At 35.1% G+C, this 21,763-nt stretch overlaps 2 protein-coding genes across 2 annotated transcripts; one reads left to right on the forward strand and one right to left on the reverse strand.

The window, feature by feature from the left end:
- Positions 1 to 469: 469 nt before the first annotated feature.
- On the forward strand, positions 470 to 10,636 carry LOC128543431 (polycystic kidney disease protein 1-like 2). Its single transcript, XM_053513855.1, has 19 exons — positions 470 to 785; positions 2,511 to 2,663; positions 3,700 to 3,888; positions 4,562 to 4,672; positions 5,078 to 5,121; positions 5,236 to 5,321; positions 5,872 to 6,001; positions 6,279 to 6,411; positions 6,482 to 6,691; positions 6,776 to 6,900; positions 7,064 to 7,228; positions 7,328 to 7,465; positions 7,558 to 7,707; positions 7,806 to 7,924; positions 8,551 to 8,668; positions 8,896 to 9,027; positions 9,704 to 9,932; positions 10,009 to 10,196; positions 10,400 to 10,636. The coding sequence occupies exons 1-19, from the start codon at positions 470 to 472 to the stop codon at positions 10,634 to 10,636; spliced, it is 2,973 nt and encodes a 990-aa protein (XP_053369830.1).
- A 2,173-nt stretch (positions 10,637 to 12,809) lies between these two features.
- psmd7 (proteasome 26S subunit, non-ATPase 7) lies at positions 12,810 to 18,569 on the reverse strand. Its single transcript, XM_053513854.1, has 7 exons — positions 18,390 to 18,569; positions 16,918 to 17,009; positions 16,726 to 16,818; positions 15,630 to 15,727; positions 15,435 to 15,515; positions 14,495 to 14,586; positions 12,810 to 13,669 (listed from the first exon to the last, which is right to left on the reverse strand). The coding sequence occupies exons 1-7, from the start codon at positions 18,461 to 18,463 to the stop codon at positions 13,207 to 13,209; spliced, it is 993 nt and encodes a 330-aa protein (XP_053369829.1). The 5' UTR covers positions 18,464 to 18,569; the 3' UTR covers positions 12,810 to 13,206.
- Positions 18,570 to 21,763: the final 3,194 nt, after the last annotated feature.

A 21,763-nucleotide genomic window follows, 5' to 3' on the forward strand; every position in this document is an offset into this window, starting at 1 on the left:
ATTTGATTAGGATTTCTCTGAGCATTCCATCAGCTACATGACAAATTTGGAAAATTTAAATTATAACTTTGACATAACAAACCATAATATATGTCAAAGTATGTCAGTATGCGGTAAACATAGCACGAAACATAGCTTTTTTTAGTTGAGAATGAGTCTTCGATGGCATTATTGGAAACAAAATGGGTAACCTATTTAGTTTTACACACTCATGGACATCATCATGAGTTCTGTTTATTTTGTTTGCAGTGAATGCTAGCAACGATCTCTCTGTGGACTAATAATAATAATACAGAGACATAATGTGCATCCATTAGACCCACAGTACAATAGAAAATTTGTCTTTTGTTGGCAAGTTAATGATCACGGGGAGGGCTTAGACAACCTTTTTTGAATTGACATCACCACTGCTTTATAAACAGCATAAGCAATGCACTGCCAATTTTCGTGTCCAGGTGGTGAGGTGAAGATGGAGAGACATCCTCTGCTTGCTTTACTACTTATGCTTATCCTCAGTGTCACCTCAGTCTGCAGTAACGAGTACAGTGAGACTGGTTCATGCACAGACAACCAAAGGGCCTATAGTGGCTCATGTTATGAGTTTATGACCCTACCACAAAGCTTTGGTAATGCTCAGGCTGAGTGTGAGCTCAGCGGGGGACATCTAGCCTTTATCCATAATGAAGAAACACAGCAGTTTCTCCGGAATCATTTGCAGCCACAGCACAACTGGTGGATTGGTTTAACGTCTTTATTCTTCAACCTGAGCTCTCCCCATTCTAAAGGTGAGACGGTATTTATAGTGATAGATTGAAGTTGTAGCACACTTTAAATCTTTTTCTGTTATCATTCTGTTATCATATTCCACCATGTCATTACAGTGCATGCACATTTAACATATTTAACAAGTAAATGCATGTAAATTGAAATGTTGAAGTGAAAGATATATGTTTTGAAGATTACAGGACATGTTAATTTTACTTCATTTGATTTTACTTGTTGAACATGTGGGGGGGGGGTGCAACAAAAATATAGAAATTGATAAACATTCTGAAGTGACATAATATTTTAAAATATTCCTAACCTAGTTATTGTACATTTTGTATATGATGTGTTCATGCATAAATCTCCTGTACCATATTTATGTAAAAAAAAAATATATCCTATCTTATACAGTTTGTTTAGGAGTAAGCTTTTGAAGTCTAGGTCTAGGTTTTTGTAATGAGATAAATAGTTGTAATGATATTAATACCAATTACTCTGAGTGTCATTCATGATTCATAACCAGGTAGTTCCTGATTGATTGATTGATTGATTGATTGATTGATTGATTGATTGATTGATTGATTGATTGATTGATTTTTTTTTTACAATTACAAACTTTAGAAAAAGTCAAATTTAAAGTCATCAGCCTAAATGACTGATGAATTAACTTAAATAATCCAAACCTCAGTAATTCAAAATATATGTGGACCTAATGTGTTAATTTCAGTGGATAAAAATCACCCAAATATTTGGATAAAATGATCCTTGGAATGTATCTATTATTTAAATAAACATTTTAAAAATGTGAGAACCACTCATCTCTAGAGCTAAATCAAATCCAAAATTTAAATTTAATTGAATAAAGAATAAAACAAAAGTTTTACTACGGATGAATCAATGAAAGTAAATAGTTTACTTGAGTTTGACTAAATTTTAACTAATTTGTGTACATACTTTTATTGTACAGCTGAGTCTGTGATGAAGGCGCCATTTGGTAAAAAAAAAGAATTTGAATTATTACTTAAGCATGATAGCTTATTTAACTTTAGTGTTTAATTGTTTGGTTATGTATTCCTTTGCTAAAACATTGCATTTTAAACAAGTAACAGTGTTAAGCTTTTAACATATTATCAGTTGATATTTTGAGTAATAAACCTTCCAAGTACCCTCATCCATCAATAACACTAAAATGAAATCACCGTAACTAAGATGAATAAAAATAAGAGTACATGCGAGAAATTGTGATGATGCAACCTTTGTCTTTCTATTCACTAAAGCATAACGTAAAGCACTAACATTCTTGGACAGAAATTGGATATAGACCAGCTTCAAGACAGTGGATGATAATAAATATGTAACACATTAGTAATTACAATAAATTATTATTATTATTCATTACAATAAATATTCATACAAAAATATTTAGTTTTTAATATTTTTATTCTTATATTTTAAGGTAAAGTTATAATGGTTATAGTAGGCTGTAATTTGCTAAACCAATCTCAGCTAATTGTACAAATGTTTAAGTTATTTATCTGGTTTATTTGCCACATCTCAAATTTTTTTAAGTTACGTTTTGAGATGTGGCGCTATCAAATCATTGTTTTATTGAACTCTTTAAGGATCATTTTGTCCAAGACTGTGTTAAAGACTGGTCTAATTAATAATTGAGGCTTTTATTAGTAAAAATAAAATAAAAAAAAAATACAAATGCTCTAGATCTTTATATTTATTTCATTTTATAGATCCATTGTCCTGGCTAGATGGCTCTGAAGTGAGTTACTCAAACTGGCTGGACTTTCATGGTACTGGCTGTGGCTACATCTCCAATGAATTAGATTTTCATTGGGTGACAACAGAAAACTGCAGCCAGAAGTTCTACTTTATCTGTGAATTTGGTAAGTACTAAATACATCATTTTATTTTTTGTATGATGTTGGCCACTGGCATAAAATCTTCATGGACGGAAAATCAACACAGCTTTACCGTGGCAAGAGTCTGTAAAACTGCTTTACAACAATGACCAATGTTAAAAGTGCAAAATTAATAAAATTCAATTGAATAATTTTTAAGTCTCATGCTAAAATCAGAGGGAAAATTTACAACTAATACTGAAAATAACTGCACATTTAAAATCACATTCAAATCAAATTCAGCTAGGCCAAAGCTCTGGTCAAAGAGCAATAATTTAATATCAATTATATCCAACTAGTCTCTTTTAATTTCTTTATCATTTCTCTGTCCATCACACCTGGAAGTCATGTTTAGAATTTCAGCTAAAGACTAAATTAAAATAAATAAATAAATAAATAAATAAATAAATAATGCCATTCCAATATGCAAGAAACTCGTTCTTTATATGGATTTATTTTGTTTGAATATGTTGCTGTTACTATTTATATTATTGAATGTTGCATAGTGCTTTGATGGATTTGCCACTCATTAGATATTATAATATTATTGTATTTAAACAATGACAGTGTTATTAGTAATTTATCTGTCAGATCTGTATCTGGCAATAGTCTGAGTTCCTCAACCTCAACTTTGCTACTTGGGATTCAATAATTTATTTATTTATTTATTTATTTATTTATTTATTTTTACCTGCTCAGGTTACATTTATGTTAATATACATAGATTTTATTTGGAATATAGCTACATGATTTTGACCTTTATTTGGTGGTCTATACCTGTACAAAAGTAACAACATGTTCCACTCACAAAACGTTTTGTTATATCTTTATGAATCTAACTGTATTTAAACTTTATTCACCTTCCTGCAAATTTAAATCACAGCCCACCTTAGCTTTCAGACTCCAATATACAAAGATATCAGAATCTAATACACACTGTATTGAACAAAGATTGTTATTCAGATATACTGTGTGTTTGTGCAGTTGTGGAGTGTATTTGCTTTTTATGCACTTGTTTCAGAGTCGGGACAGACTCTGGCCTGTCTGGACAACCATGCTGTGCTGAAATGTGACCCTGGTCAGGCCATAGGGATTGATGAGAGCTTCTACGGCAGAAACAAAGTGCACTACTGCAGAGTCAACCATTCTCTCTCCAACACATCTGTACATGACCTGTGTAACTGGGTGAATGTAAAGAGTGTGATATCAGGTATGTGCTTTTTAACCATTTTTAACCAAATCCACAGATAAGAGAAAATTTGCCTGAACACTCTTGGGAAAAGAAAAGTTCCAAACTGTATTTTTTTCATATTTGAGTTGTAACATTACCATTTTTGTAACAAGAAAGAATGTAGTTTGGTACTTTTATTATTTTTACAAGTGAAATAGATGAGTGATGTCCTAGGCTTTCTTTCCAAACAACCAAGAAAAAAAAAAAAAGTAAAGTGGACATATAGAAAAAGTGGCTGATGTTTGCTTGTTCCAGCATTCATGTGTATTCAGTCATATAGAAAATGCAAATTATAAAACAAACACAGAACACAACTATAAAAGGTTTATTATTACCTATGTGCATAGATGTCTCCCAGCAAAACAAAGCAAAACACAAATACATCCCCGACTTCAACAGCCCTAATGGGAAACAATATTCCAGTTCCAGCATTGAAAAACTAACACAAGTCAAATATTTACCATGATATTTGCATTTAGACAATCAATGTTTTTGTTTCAGGTATAGCAGTAATGAATTATACACTCAGTTTAATGTAGATGGCATTGTGGGTGTGCATAATCCTCTGTCATATCAAGTTTGCACTGAAAGTTTGTGGCTGATGCAATTGTCATGTCTCATTCAAATGATTATACGCCTGTTTTATTTGTAGAGGTTTGCGATGGTCATCAAGTTTGCGAAGTTCCTGTAGAAACATCAGCCTTTGGAGAGCCTTGTCCACACCTTGGAAGTTATCTGTCTATAAAATATCACTGCAAAGATGGTTAGACTCCTACTGGCTTCTTATCCTTTACTAAAGCAAGCACAAAGCTGGCATTGGTTTATGTTTTTCCTTTTCCTTGTCTTTCAACATTTTGACATACGTATTGTCTTTCATGTTGTTTCTTGTTGTTTGGTTTTCCCCCCAGAAATATGTACTATATCTTAAAAAAACACAAAAAAAATCAGTAACTATAGTTATGCTACAGTATAATTAGCATTGTGTACATTATATGGTTTTGATAATGCATAATACTTAGCAATTTATTTTTAACCATTAATACCAGCCGAAAACATTTTCGTCAGAAATTATTTAAGTAATTTCACCTAATTTATGTTTCGAAATGTGTTGTTGTTTGTTTGTTTGTTTGTTTGTTTGTTTTTTGCGCTGATTTTGGTTTTTATGTTAAACCCAATTTATCAGCAAGAAATGGAGCCAGACACTCTTCACAGGTAAACAACAGTTGGTTAAAAATAAAACTATTGTTTTAACTAATAAATTATTGATTGTGCCTTATCACATTACATTATATTACTTTCTAACTCTTTATTTCTTCATGGTGAAAGTTTAAAAGGTCTGTTTCAGATAATATAATAAACACTTGCACATGCCAAGATCTACATGACAGCAATAAAGCTGATATTAATATCAAGTAAGAGAAGACTATTTATTTGTAATTTATTAATAATAATAATAATAATAATAATAATAATAATTATTATTATTATTATTATTATTATTATTATTATTATTATTATTATATACAGATAATGCAGTAGTTACATTTAAATTTGTGGATTGCACAGCCCCTGGACATTTCCATTTTTATTTCCATTTATATCCAACTTCATTCCACACAAAAATTCTACTTTTTTCTATATTTTTTCATATATTTTCTTATATTGTGTATTTTGTACTGCACAGTTATTTTATTTTAATTTTATATATATTTTTTTTATTCTTTCTTAGTTAAATTTACCTTCTATTTTCTTTTTCATATTTAGTTCTTATTCATAGTCTTTTATTTTAAAGGTCACTAGCAGTTGTCTAAGCATTTCACTGCATATCGTACTATGTGTGACTGTGTATGTGACAAATAAAATTTGAATTTGAATTATTATATGTATGTATGAAGATGTTGTGATAGTTATTACATTTGATTTCCCATGCAACAAAATAATTACATATAATTTTTTTGTCAGGTGTTTGACAAACTGTGATATAGTAGATGTCAATATGAACATTTCTCTACAATCAGACCCAACAAATTTAACAGAGATTGAGTGGTTTTACGTAAAGCCTGAGCAGTTCTCCATACAGCCTAAGGGTTCGGTAAGTTTTTAGTTACACACACAAAAAAATCAACTTCATAATTACTTTATTACCCTCACACTGAAATTATTCCTGACATGTAAAGAACTCTGTATAAAATAATTAAGAGCACAGACTTGCAAGAATTTCCGCAAATTATTATTATTGTGTTAGGTGCTTTACCATCTTATAATGTACATGCATTGTAAGTTATTTGTTTAATTATTTATTTAAAAAAATGTCATTATTTTATAAGGGCCTTTTGCATGTATCAGTATCAGTTTATTTTGTTTTTAAGGTTGTTGTGTCTCCATGCAAGAAAAACAAAAATGGTCAGATGCATCTTAGTCATCTTGGAAGTGGTACCTTTTATAATGTTTCGAGTGTGTTATTGAAAACCCTCAGTCCTGGCAGCACTATTGTAGTTAAAGGTATGACTGCTTCCACAATTTCTTTTTTGACAATTATTATGAGCAGCTATTTATTCTTAGTTTCTTGCAGGCTATAAAAATCAAGATCTTGGTTATGGTTGCTACAATATTCAACTCCCAACATTCCGAAACCCTAGACCGAAGCGTGCCTCTATCGTAAATCTACCCTCAACCACTTGTACAATTTCCCCTTCCACTGGAGATATCTTTACTCTCTTCAACATAAATTGCATAAGTTGCCCAATCCAGAATTGTAGAATTTTCCTGATCACCTCTACAGGTGAGAGCAGACATTCCCATATTACAGACTGAAGACCAGTTGTACTTCTCATAAGAATGACATTATTTCATCTTATTTCTGCAGGTGATTACGTGAATATTGGTTATCATGTGACCACAAACAACAACCTGTTCCTTCCACAGGGAAGCATCCAACTGTCTTTGACTAATTTGCTTGATCAGGAATACGGCACTACACTCCCCAATCAGGTCAGTCTATAGTGTTACGTTTGTAGTGCTAATATAATTAATCATGTTGGTTTAGTACTTAGTACGAAGTTGTTCTTTGACCATTTCTAAGAACCTATAAGACACTATGAGGAATGTTTTGAAATATGCAGTGTTTTAAATGTTTTGCACCTTTCATTTCCAGGTCACAGTTAGCACCAATGTCTCTGTCGGAGCTGTAAAGAATGTTGTGTCAAAAGCTGTATCTCTGCAAAACTCAAGAGCGATATCAACCGACATGTTAGCGCTGTTGTTTAAGACCATTTCCGATAACATGAACAGCAGTTACAGCCAAAATGATAAAGAAATGGTAATGAGATATTTTGCATTTAGGCAGACTTTAAATGCACTTTTGTTGTGAAATTTTGTTGTCAGCACTTCACCTAAACTTGAACATATCTTTCTGAAGCTGGTGGAGAGCATGTCTACATCTTTGTGTAAGGCGATGTCCCAAGGAAATACGGATCTTCTAAATGGAATTAAGGTTATATCTTCCTCTGTCCTAAGTCTTGTCATGCATGAAAATGAGCTGACACCCAATGCTAAGGTACTGAGGTTGTAATGATGTCATTGTATAGTGTTATATTGCATAAGTCTTAGTATTTCTGACCTTTTTTCCTTTTTTTCTTTTATCTACAGGCAGCAGTATGCTGTGTTCTTGACCAAATTAGTAAGATCCAAATCTCTCCGTTGAAGGTGATGGGAAATGTTACAGCAACCACTGCAACTTTGCCTGTTGTTTTGGCAGCCAGTATTCTGCTTAACCTTTCTGCTGCCAATGACCAACAGGTACCAACAATTACCTTCTCATGTAAATACACAACAGTCAGCCCAAGAATGATGTACGTAATATAAAGTGATTTTGATTAATGTTACTTGTTTTTCAGACCTCTGAGTCATTGCTCCGGATACTGAACCAAGTACAGGGCACCATGCTGGCTAATAAACCAATAAACACAGAGCCAATAGTACTCAGTTCTCCACTGATTAATCTGTATGTGAACAGGTAAGAGGGTGTTTGGAGCAATATTAAAATATAAAGACTTTTCCCCAAAACATGACAGTAAGTTTACATGGTGGCTTTCATTGGACAGGTGTATAGGTATGGTATAGTCTCAAAATCCACTATAACCCTCACTATAATAAAGGGTCACTATAATAAAGTCGATCAAGAAGAATCTAAATTCAAATCCAATAGAAACTTTGCATCGGGAAGTAAACAGCTTGGTTGGCCTAAAGGACAATAATGCATGATAATTTATTGCACTTTACATAATTGAATAACAATCCATTGTCAGGACAGGAACAGAGACAGAGAAAGGATTAGAACTGGAAAGGAACACACTGGAGATAGAACTGGAGATAGAACTGGAGATAAACACATTGAATTAGTTATTCAATTAGCCATTGGAATAGGATATCAACAGCAAAACCGATGAAATGATATTAAATATGTAAATGTATTAACATAAAGTGAACATCTGGATTGCTGGTGTAAATAAGATTTCTTAAAGGTCTCTTAAAAGTTTCTTAAAGTCTGGTTTACTGTTCTTAGACAGTATGAAAGTAAGCTGGGAAAGCAAAGCAAAAGAAAGTGTGTCAGTGTTCTGTTTGCATTTTCCCCCCTTCTAGGCTGACATGGGATAAACTTAACCAGTTCCAGATCAGCACTGGGAGCAATTCGGTTATCTTTTCACTTCCTTCTTCAGTTTCTTATTGGTTTAATTCAAATGATCCAGTGAATTTGCGTGTAAGTTTCCTTTGATTTCTCTTGCCTTTTTTTTTTTTTGCTCTGTGCTTATGTTGTCTCTCAATGCATAAAATTTGCGAAAACATTGAAGAAAAATAAGTCAGCAATGCTTAAAAATATCTGAAATTTTACTCGCACAGTTCACAGTTGCTCGATATCTCGATATCTTTTTTTTTAATGTAAAAAAAAAAAAAAAATTATGGGTTATGTGCTTTAAATGGTCACAGATGATGAACATTGGGCTAAACCCTTATGCTTGGAACAACGATGAGATCATTAGTGGAACCATTGGGGGTCTCTCTCTTACCAAAGATGATGGTAGTGTTATCCAATTGAGAAATCTCCCGGACGAAATCGAGGTATAATATTTCATATCCTAAGATGTACTGTCATTATTACTTATGGATGTCTAGCATTTATCTTTGTATCCCAAGATTTACTGACGTATGCAGTATATGAAAATTTATATCCACAACAAAACAAGGATCAAGAACAGAAATTATAATCAGTAGATACAAGATAAAGAAACAAAGAAGATACAGCCTTACAATTGGCTGTGTGTAGTCTCTGAACTGGAAGGGGTTTTTAATTCCACTCAGGGGGACCTCCTAACCTACGACCACTTCGGCCAGTATAAAATATGCACTTTTGATGAGATGAATGATGAGACTTATGATGAGATGAATAAATGCACACTGTTATTTTTTTAATGAAGTTTATAAAACTATGTTCACATTGCAAATGAAAGTGAGTCATATCTGCTTTACTGACAAAATTACAGTTTTTTCAGTTCATGTGACCTGTACGTTACATTAGTCTGAAAAGATTATGCTCCTGATCTGACTTGTATGTGCAAAGGAGTGCTGAGTCACATGATGTGTTCAAGATAAAAAAATCTGATCTGTATTTATGGAATTGGCTCAAATCAGAATTGAAAGGATCAGGTTCCATGTGAATGAGCAAAAAAAAAAAAAAACATTTTTTTTGTCACATTGACCAGCAGTGTGAAAGTAGCCTGTGTCTTCATGTTTCTAGATTCTCTTTCCAAGTGTGAGCGCTACAGCTTCAAATCGAACATTTCTGAACCTGACAACAGGTAACGGCACTATGCCAATCTATGTGACTGCTCGACGCACCTCCCTGGTGGTGAAGTTGGAGCCTTCAGATTCGACCCCTTTGATGATGTATCTGGGCTTTAATTACTATCCAAATAACATCAGACATTTGGCAAAGATCCAGTTACCTCAGACAAGCAACTCCCAAGGTGGCCTGCTCTAACCTTGTTCTAACATAATAAATGAAAATTCATGAACTATATTTATATCTATATTTCTCAACAGGGGACGGGTATACATGGGTGATAACGCCTTACCAAATGTATTTAGGCGTGGGAATTTACTATCTTCTAGTAGTGCCTATAGTACCAGCAGGTGGGCAATCACCTGCGTCAGTGCTGATCACAGCGCTTACCACTAACTGCAACTACTGGAATGATCATGACAAGGGTTGGAAGGACGATGGCTGTAGGGTGAGTTACATGGCTATTCAACACAACCTTGTTTTGTGATTTAACAAGTATGTGATTGTGCAAAAAATGTCCAGACTGTCCTTTCTTTCATATTGGCAATTATTTAAAAAACTGCAATTTCTTTGTTAAATCAAGTTTTTAGTTCAGTTTACTTTAGCTCTTAAAAGTATTTTATTCTCATGAGTTATCATTCTAACGTTCAGGTTGGCCCTCTCACCACAACACTGGTCACTCAGTGCCTGTGCAATCACCTCACAACGTTTGGGACATCGCTCTCTGTCATACACGACACGGTTGGTGTGTCTCACACTGCTCATCTTTTTCCCACCTTTCTCAACAACTTGCTGGTGATGGGTATTTTTGGTGCCATATTCCTGGGCTGCATTATAACAGTGATGTGGGCCCACAAGAAAGACATTGAGGATAAAACAAAGGTATAGCAGTAAATAAGGTGTTATTTTTTTAAACAAGCATTCCTACAGAGAGCTCCATAATTAATTTAATCACACCACACATAAGCATTAATATTGTGGCCTTTGACGGCATGTACTGTATCTTCTTTTTGTTCGCTTCATTATAAAAAATTTTTAAAAGATAAGGCCAGTTTTCCACTTTATAATAAAATCTACCACTGACTGTAATATAGTATTATCGCTTTAACAGGTCGAGTGGCTGAAGCAGCAGAAATCGAAGTACTTCAGGAAGTATAACCTTTTAGAAATGGCCATCATTCTTTCAAGTTTGGCTGCACTGGGTGCAATCATCAATGGGACAATTCAGGGAGATAAAGATCTGAAGTATTTTCAGGAGCACAGAAACCTGTGAGTGATATTACACATTTTCATGTTGAACTTCCACATGTACAGAACAGCATTTGGAAAAAAGAAAAAATCTTTTTTTTTCACTAGTTTCTCAGGCTTTTTAGACGCTGCATCAGCTGACACATACATGGGATATATTTTGGCCTTCCTGATTCTGCTTGGCACCATCAAAATGTGCCATATGATTCACCTTAACTCCAAACAGAAACTGATCTCCTGCACGCTGTATCAGAAGTGGATGAACACGTCCAGCGTGGTCCTAGTCTTTTCTGTTGTGGCCCTAGTCACCATGGTCGTCGCATACTCCATTGTGGTAAGTACTGAGGAACAAATGGGCTTTAAAAAGTCAAGATTTAGCTGTAGCTAGATTTAAATGGACAACATTTCTTCAATCCGATGAATCATACATTATTCTAATTAGAGATTTAACCTAACTATTTAAATAGACAATGCTTTGTTTACACAGTGGTTTAGTCCCACCTGCTGTGAAGCATTTAATTTGCCATAAATGACAGAAGAAAAAACTTTGAATTAAGGCTAGTCTTCTCATCTTTTTTAGATGAATCCTGCATTCTGCTTTATAATTGGTTACAATAATATTGTCTCATCTGTGACTGGTTAGAATCTTTACTACTTGACGAACGTGAGCCAAACAGATCTCTGTCCCTTGTCTAAGAGCCAAAGGTTAAAAGTAAAGTCAGGTGAGAAGTTGTTCTAATTTAGAACAGGACAGCAAATTTCCAAAACTCGCCTGTGTGCGTATGTTAAGCCTGCATGTTTTGCTTGTACTTTGTGGGATACCTCTAGGTAATCCAGTTTCTCCCCACAGTTGGAAGACAAGCGTAGTCAGCTAATTGGTGTTTCCAAGGTGCCCAATGTGTACGATTAGGTACATCCATCTAGTGTGTCCTGTGCCTTGTACCCCCTACCCCTCTAATAGTCTTTAAACGCGACCCTACATAAGATAAGCTTTATGGAAAATGAGTGAAGTACTTACTGCCAGGACTCCAGTACTCCTGAGTTGATTCTGTGTTTTGTATGTTGTCTTTATATCTTTGAGTTTTCTGTTTCTGCCACCTCCTAAAGCATGATAAACTTTGTCAAATTAGCCTACATCTAACCAAGTTATAATATTTTGAATATAGTCAATCTATGAGGGGGACATTTAAATCAAACCAGAACTTTTGATTGTGCGCAATAAAGTTATAAGAGTAAAAACTCCCTTTATTTCTCTATATTGCTTGGACACCATCAAAGTAGAAAAAATTTTCAGTACGCTGAGAATGTGGCTGTGCAGTGTACTGTATGAGCTCATATCCAATCCAGACCTGACTAATAAATAATTGCATCGCTTAATGATTTGGACTTCCAACAAAGTTTACACACAAGATAATGTAGATTGGTAAAGAGGTGCTGGAGTAATTGTAAACACTATCATCTTGATTATCCCAGGATGGTTATTTATAATCTGCTCATATAAAATATTTTTTTTAACACATCAGCTTTATATCAATGTACTGTACTGTTGAATAAAATAAATAAATTTTTCAATCCTACTTTTTTTTTTTAAATCCACCACTTTCCACCAGACATCTGAAGAGGAGGAAATAGTAGACCTGTTGATAATAAAAATCTGCAATATGTTAGGCATTCCAGTGAAGAAGAAATGATGAAGAAAACCCATTACAACACAACCAATCTTACACTCATATGCTTTAAATCAAACTGTTCTGTTCTGTGTAGCTATCAGAGATGAAAGGAACGTTTAACTTTAAAACCTACTAGTAAAAAATAATGGTAAGAGAAAACTTTATTCGATTTACTGTTTTGTGTTCATTGAAATGCTGTTTTCAGAACTATAGATGGTGGAATAAAGTTCTTCAGAAGTTATATTTAAGGAATATGCACATTTATGTATGTATTTATGTAGTGGAAAAAAAATTGAAAATCTTCAATATTAATCAATAAAACATCAAAACACAGACCTGGTTTTTGACACTGTACTTTTAACAGTAATGGTAAATAGGTGCAAATATGGAAACAATAACCTTTAAGTAGCTGCTTTTAAACAAAGACTATACATTTATCATGAAGAGATGGAGTTGAGACTTGACAAAACCTGCAGGGGGGGTGGGGGTGGCATCCTTATATTAGCCAAAATGGTGTCAGTCCATGTCAGGTTTTAAAGTTCATTTCTTTTCTTTTTTCTCATCTTTCTTTGCTGCAGAATCTCCCTTGTCCTTCTCCTTGTCTTTGTCCTTCTCCTTGTCTTTGTCTTCTTTCTTCTCTTTCTTGCTGTCATCCTTTTCCTGACCCTCTTTCTTCTCAGCATCACGGTTAGCGATCTTGTTGTTGATGAGGTTATGGAGGGCCACCACAGAGCGAATAAGCGAGGCCAGGTAGACGACCAGCATCTGGTCATTGGTCTTCAGATAAAAGGCTTTGATGAACTCCTGCAGGTTGACATCTGGTAATAAATTGAATACGTCTTGCAACTGGTAGATAATCTGATGGTTTATTGGTAACTTTCCTGTTGCGACCTTCTCCAGGTAGCTCTTGATGTCTAACAGCTTGGAGTTGAGGCCTTTCAGACCATGGACCTGATTGGTGATGCGCTGAGACAATGTCCCCACAGTGGTGTCCTTGATGTCTCTGTAAAAAAAAATGCAACCGCCAGATCAATGACTAGTCAAAGCCGAAATAAACAAATACAAAAGTAATACTTGTTTAAAAAGCATACAAATAATATTCGGGATATAAATATCTCATTTCATATTGAATGATAATTAATTTTTCCCTAACAGCTGCTCTACGGTAATGCAGTTGTAAACTCACAGATTTCTTTTAAACGTCATTCTAACCTCATTCACAGGGACTTTTATGCAACGTGATTTGCACAATTCTTTATTAAAACAAAAAAATATTTTAGATATGGTAAAGCTTTCTGAAAAGAGACATTTATTTAATCTATTATTAACAATTTTTTTTAATTCAACCTATTCCATCCATCCATCAAGGGACCTCTGTAGTCCTCCTAAGGACCATGTATTTTTTTCCATTGTACAACTGAGTCAAAATTCACACACTACTGGCAATTTTGGAATGCCAATAAGCCTAATCTGAACATCTTTGGACTGTGGGAGGACACTGGAGGACCCATAGGAAACCAATCAAGCACTGGGAGAACATGCAAACTTTATGTACACAGACCCTAAGGCGGGAAACAAACCTGAACCCTAGAGGTGCAAAGAGACAGTGCTAACCACTAAGCCACCGTGTCCATTTTAGCTTTTAACAGTTGTTTTTTAAAAAGGTTTTTTTTTTTTTTTACTTTTGGTGCAGCGTAACAATAAAGCTGTGTGATACTTAAGATAAAATATAAAATAAATGCACTTTTTGAATGCACCATGGTGACGGTATGTCCTAGATAAATTACTGATCAGAAACTGTACATTCAAACCTGTCAAAACATCTCACCGAAGCAAATGCTCAACACCAACTTCCTCGGCCTCTTCGGCTCCAATCTCACTGGTGACATGCTCAAATGTTTTTGATGTTGGTGTTCCATCCTGCAGTGGAAAGAAGAGAAACAAAAAACTGTTACAGCAAATGACTTCACAGAAAACCGGACATCCATACCGTACACAAGCTGTTGCACGGTCTGCACACTACCGCAACCAGGATGCTGAATAGACAGTGTGTGTAAACAGCATTGGATGTGAGTTGGGGAAACGAAACCCAGTGGTGAGAGGTAATCATGAATCCTTACCCTCTCAGAAATGACTGAAGAGAATAACAGGGTAAAGAAGTTAGCTTCTGTCAATGTGCTTAACCTTTCTGTCAGATTAACAACGCCATGACCCTTCACTGGCACTGCCCAGGTGCTACAGATCAATCAACATCTAATATTTCATGATAGAGGACAACCTTCTCTATCACACCCAGCATGGGGGTAAAGGTGTACCCTCCTGGTGATCTCCAAATCCAAACTAAACTGGCTGATGCTCCTAGCTTATTCCTATGCCCTAGGGGGCCTACAACACCCCAGAGTTATTGAACAGTAAAGACCGTTTTTAACTGGCCTGGTATGGAAGCAGAAATACAGGACATCTGCCAGTGGTGCCCTTACTGCCAGTCAACTCACCTATGAAGACACTGGCACTCCAGGACTGCAATTGTTTTAAATAAAAAAAAATAAAAATAAAATGCATATTGCACATGCATACTTACCATAAACTACCAAAAAAAAAAAATTATATCCCATGATACACCTCAAGCACATTTATTTACATAAATCAAGCACATTTATTTACATAAATCTGTATTAAAATAAATTATGATAAAAGTAGCATTGGGAAAAAAAAGTATAAAAATGTATTACTATTAAACTATAAGAAATATGTTTAGCTGAACTTACATCATGCACTTCCTCCACCGAGATGTAGGCTTCAGTTGGTAGGCCCAAGTCTTTGGGTTTCACATCAATAATGACCAAAACCTATTATAAAAAAAATGGTATATTAAATAAAAATAAATAAAAATGCTACATTCTATGAATCATTACTCCCAAAATATTTTACATGTACACAAAGAATGCATGTGTTATACAAACCGAGTTTGCGCAGTATTGCTTCATAAGCTCATTGATTGCAATATCATTCTTGTGTAGTTTTGGACCAGTGTGGTACCATCCGACTATTCTTTCTCTAGCTAAAAAAAACAGAAAAAGAAAGAATCCATATGAATAAAAGAAAGGTACATTACAAAGGTACATTTCAGCTGTACATTGGTCAAAACTCGCTCTTTCAATGATTTTTTAGTTTTAATGTTTTATACATTGAAAGACCCGTTACCAGTCTCCAAACATCAGACGTCTGTCTGTCCAGAAAGATTATGTCACAGCATCACGCAAAACTGGCTGGACAGAATCAAACTCTCATGGTACTTACTCTTGAGGCTTAACCTGCACCATAAGTGAAATCAAAAAGTTGAGTAAAATTGATGACTATAAGCAAAAAAAGAAGCTACTTGCTCAATGTAAACCGACACCTACACCAATAGATATTGATCAGAAAAGCTAAACTGAACATTTTACTGGGACTAGTTCATATTTTCACAGCTAAAATAACAGCGCTGAAGTGGTATTTAAAAGTGCTGGAGTCGTTTTAAGACAAATCCTTATCTTTATCAGATCTACTTTTTTGAGTTCTCATCTGTGATTCTGATTACCAAACAGGAAGTGTATTGGCTGAGTTTTAAAAAAAGTACAATATACTGCAAACAAGGCATAAACATAAACTTTTCTATGCCCTCTCTTTCCTATTGACTATAATAAGATAAAATTACAGTAGACTTAAACCTTCTAATGAACTAGGTAAATGTTTTACAATTTCCTAATATTTAGCCACCGATACAGTGAAAACCAATGTCATATAATGATGTCCCACCAGACAACATTGAATGAAATTACAGTTTAAAATGTAAGAAAATAAGGGGTTTATCTTTGTTGCAGGCAGACATGTACATGGGCTTCAACCTGAAATAATATCACTAGTTACGTTAAAGCTGATCAGATTATTTTTAGCTTTAACCTTTAGACTATTTCTACAAACTTTTTCTCATAAACAGACAGGTACTTCAGCTAGTCACCTGTGTGTCATGCTGTAATCACTGTTACCAGGGAATGTGTTACTGCACAAAGCACTTACCATTGACTTTTTTGAACATTCCATACATATTCTCCAGGTAGTCATGGTCCAGGAACCACACAGAGTCGTCTTTATCGTCTTCATCAAAAGGTACTGTTAAAGAATTTTAAACGTTGTGGATTTATGGATTTAAACAGGAGATGGGGTTAAAGTTACACACTAAGCCTTACACACACATACACACGCACTTACCTGCAAAACTGTTAGACACATCGAGAATCTTTTTATGCCAAGAGCCAAGCAGTACTCCGACGACTCTTTTCTGGCTTCCAACTTTTCCAATTCTGCAGGTCAGACAAACACATTTTTGGGATTATGATAGTTAAACATACACCTGAAAAAAAAACAGCATCAACACTCCCACAAGGGGCATTCAAGTTAAACCGGGACTTTTGTTATTTTATACACAGTTATGAGAATAGAAACTCTCTTTTTTTTTCTCTGTATAACCCCCTACTACACTAATCCACTTATCCCAGTGTTTCACTAGTGTTTGGATACCATTGAGGTAAAAAGTTTTCTAAGTAGGAGCCATAATCGTCTGAAACGCTGGCCTTCCGTCGTTTATTAATTCCAAATATCTAACATAACTACTATATGCCTTAACTTAATTTTAGTCAGTAATAAACATCTTGTAAGCATAAATGATTAAACACAAAAATAAAACTCCTTACACTGAAAAAACAGTCTATTGAGAAGCAGTGCAGTATTAATGTCAGAGGCAGTATAATTCTACACTTGTTGTGTATCTTGTAGGCATCGAGAAACTGACATTCAATTGACAGCAAATCTGTCAGGCTGCCAGGTCAATCTGTATACAGTTTTACTCACAGTGATGTAAATGACACAAACGTGTTCAGTGTCCCTTATACCTATTCTTTGTTGTCATAAATATTATCATAAATTAAGCGCTTAAAAACATGTCCATATCACTTATCAGTGCCAATATTGTAACATACCTTTTTGGGGGGACATTGTGGGGAAAACAACAACAACACACACACACTCACACATTTATTTATATATATATACAGTATATATATATATATATATATATATATATATATATATATATACACACACACACACATATATACACACACACACATATATATACACACACACACATATATATACACACACACACATATATACACACACACATATATACACACACACACATACTATATAGACCCATACTATTTATACGAAAAGGTGAAAGCTTTTTTTTTTATTCTATACACGTTTTAATTGACTAGAATAAATAAAATTTGTTGGAGAGCTAATGTTATTGATAATTGTAATTAATGAAGTGCTTAAAAATTAACATTTCTCATTTAAATAGTTACTTAACAAACGTATTAAAACCGAAAAACTAAAAGTCCACCATAAACAATAATAAGTAACAATAATAATTAGCTAAACCCACCGCTGAGCCCAGTACGGTCGCTATTTCAGGTTTAATACCCATTCCCTCCCTGTTCCCTACCTAAGTGCACTTACATAGAATATGAACCAACAATACTTACTCTCTACCTAGTGCACTACACATTACACACACTCTATTTGGTCTACATCCGGGTACCGTTCGGCTTGCTAGCATAGCCACAATGCGACAGTGAGTTAACAAAAAAATCTTCATTATCATGAAACAGTACACTTACCTGTTAAAATGATCTACAACGCTCAGCAGAACCAGTGGATGCACAACAACTTTTTCTACAGCCAAATCCGGCATTTTGAGGACCTTAATACAAAAAATAATTATTTACAAAAATGACAGGGGCGCTTTCTTCAATACCAAACGTTAAATCAGAGGAAATGCAGCCGCTGAGGATGCTTGTACTTCCGCTTCCGTTTTCTTTTTTTTCTTCTTTTGTTAACATTGGCACAGTGAACTGCGCCGTCTAGCGTTTTGGAGTGTAGACAGTTTATTAGTTGCATTGATCCAATTTAGCCACCAGAGGGCAGATATATTACAAATTGCGTTCTGCAGAGTAGCATGTTTATTAGTTGTAATGATAGAACTCAGCCACTAGATGGCAGATATATTTCAAATTGCGTTCTGGCTCTTAGACAGTTATTGGTTGTAATGATCCAGTTTAGCCACCAGAGGGCATTTCAAGTTACACAACAAGTACAATGAATCTACGTACACTGCATGGAAGTGAATATAAAAAGAAGAAAGAAAAGTAAATAGATAGAAATATCTATTAAATACCTCAATTATTTTGTAAAAACGCAGGACACTAAAGAGACTTGTCTACCGACTGTGAAAAACACCCAAAAAAAGATGCCCAGGGTCCCTGCTCATCTGCATGAACGTGCATTAGGCATGCTGCAGGGAGGCATGAGGACTGCTGATGTGGCAAGGGCGATAAATTGCCATGTCCGCACTGTGAGACGCCTAAGACAGCACTACAGGGAGACAGGAAGGACAGCTGATCATCCTGATTATCCTAATCATTCACTGAGCTACCCCTGGCTCAGTAGTTAAGGCATTGGACTACGGTTCGGAAGATCCCAAGTTCAAGCCCCACAACCACCAAGTTGCCACTGTTGGGCCCTTGAGCAAGGCCCTTAACCTTCAACTGCTCAGATGTGTAATAAGATTTAAAAATAAATAAATAAATAAAATGTAAGTCGCTCTGGATAAGAGCATCTGCCAAATGCCTAAATGTAAATGTAAATGTAAATCCTCGCAGTGGAAGACCACGTGTAACAACACCTGCACAGGATCGGTGCATCCGAATATCACACCTGCGTGACAGGTACAGGATGGCCACAACAACTGCCCGAGTCACACCAGGAACACACAATCCCTCCATCAGTGCTCAGACTGTCCGCAATAGGCAGTCCATGAGGAGGAGATGCACTGCAGTACTTCAAGCAGCTGGTGGCCACACCAGATACTTACTGGTACTTTTGATTTTGAGCCTCACTTCATTCAGGGGACACATTGTGAAACATTTTTAGTTTATTTCTTATGGTGTTGACTCTTTTAGTGTTCATGCAAATATTTACACATTAAGTTTACTGAAAGTAAAAACAGTTGAAAGTCAGAGGATGTTTCTTTTTTTGCTGAGTATAATTTTTATAAATTTATTACCCTAAAGCATTGTTATCTGTAAAACATGCAAAAATTCTTATTGAACACTAAACCAGAATATGAGAATGCAGGATTTGTGCTTCTCAATAGACAGACACTTTTGCATTTTGCATCAAATTGCATTCTGGAGCTTAGACAGTTATTGGTTGTAATGATCGAGTTTAGCCACCAGAGGGCAGATACATTTCAAGTTACACAACAAGTACATGTGATAATGTCTTGTTTTTACAGAAGAAACAGAGTCAACAAATGTAAGGGAAAAGTGAAACATGGATTGAATGCCATGTGATGATACAGTACCTTGTTTAATATTTCTGATATTTGCTTCATATTTTAAAATCAAGGATAACACTGAATAAGGTTATATTTAAAGGGTTTGTAGTGACTAAAGATTTACCGTGGGTTTTAATGGGCGACGGCACAGAATCTTGATAATTAAGATTGGGAAAGACTAAGTGATTAAGTATTTTTTTTATTCCTAATCTTTTGAGCTCCAGTTTGAGTCTGTACCCAGGATAGCCTCAGAATCCTGTTCTTGGTTGACAGGAGTAGAACCCAGTGTGGTGTTCTGCTGTTTACTGTAGCTGATTCCACCTCAATCTTTGATGCTTTGTGTATGGTGAGATGTTTTTCCTGCTCAGAATATTTGTAAAATATCACTATATGAGTTACTATACTATTTCTGGCAGCTCAGACCAATCAATCCGTTCGTCTCTGACCACCCTTAGCTATCAGATATTTCCACAGAGAACTGCCATTCTTCACACCATTCTGTGTAAACTCTAAAGACTGTTGTGTGTAAAAGTCTCAGGAGGTCTGCTGGTACCAACAACTACTGTACAGTTAATGCCACAGAGAACACATTTTTCCCTATTCCCCTTATGTTTGATGTGAACATAATATATATGTTAACTTGTTTCTGCATGATTGCATGTGTTCTACTGCTGCTACATGTTTGAAAGTTTGAATAGCTGCATAAAGGAGAAGGTCTATAGGTGTTCCTATTATGATGGATGATAAAGAACTATAACGAACTAGCCATTAAGACTTCATAAAGCTGCTTATCAGCTGATCAGCAAGTTTTTATTTGTTTAGTTGGACGGTTTTTTTTTGTAGTATGGGGGATGGAAATCTGTGCAAGCTTTCTATACCCTTGTTGTTTAGCAAATCGAACCTAATTGTAAAAATGTCATACAGGCAACATTTGTAATTCTACTTTAAAGGTTCCATGACTCATGTTATCATGTCAAATCAAACAACTTTAATTATTGCCAAGTAGACATAATGCTAATTAATGGTTGCAAGAGGCTTGGAGTCTGTCACACAGGTCCTATGGAAGAAGACATGAGACACCCTGGATAAGTCCCACAGGGGCATACAAGCACACACCCACTCATACACTTGGGCAATTTGGAAACAACAATCAGCCTGCAATCCAGGTCTTTGGACAATCACAGGAAGGAGATTACCTGGAGGAAACACACAAGTACTGTGGGAAAAAATAAACACACAGACCAGAGGTGAGATGTGAACCTCCAAGCTTGCAGGTACAAAGCAACTGCTTTATTTCCATAAGATGTCATTAGAAAAATGTATAAGGGTAAGACAAAAATCACTCACACTTTATTTTTATTAATTTTTTTACTTTTAGAAAAGACAAATATATTATTGAGGACATAATCTCCTTACTTTTAAATACACTTGTCCATCTAACAAGCTTTCGTATTCCCTCACTAAAAAGGTTTTAGGCTGAGCTGAGCCATGAATGCACCGGTGTCTTAATTTCTTCATTAGAAGGGACTTTTCATCCTCATAAGCCTGATTTCATATTTCAATAATGACTGTTTTGCAAATGATTTGCCACAGAATTCACCGTCACTTGTCTACTCAAACGAATCATTTCACATATACAATCTATTTGTTACATGT

This window comes from Clarias gariepinus, chromosome 15 (genome assembly GCF_024256425.1).
Source record: "Clarias gariepinus isolate MV-2021 ecotype Netherlands chromosome 15, CGAR_prim_01v2, whole genome shotgun sequence".
Taxonomy (NCBI): Eukaryota; Metazoa; Chordata; class Actinopteri; order Siluriformes; family Clariidae; genus Clarias; species Clarias gariepinus.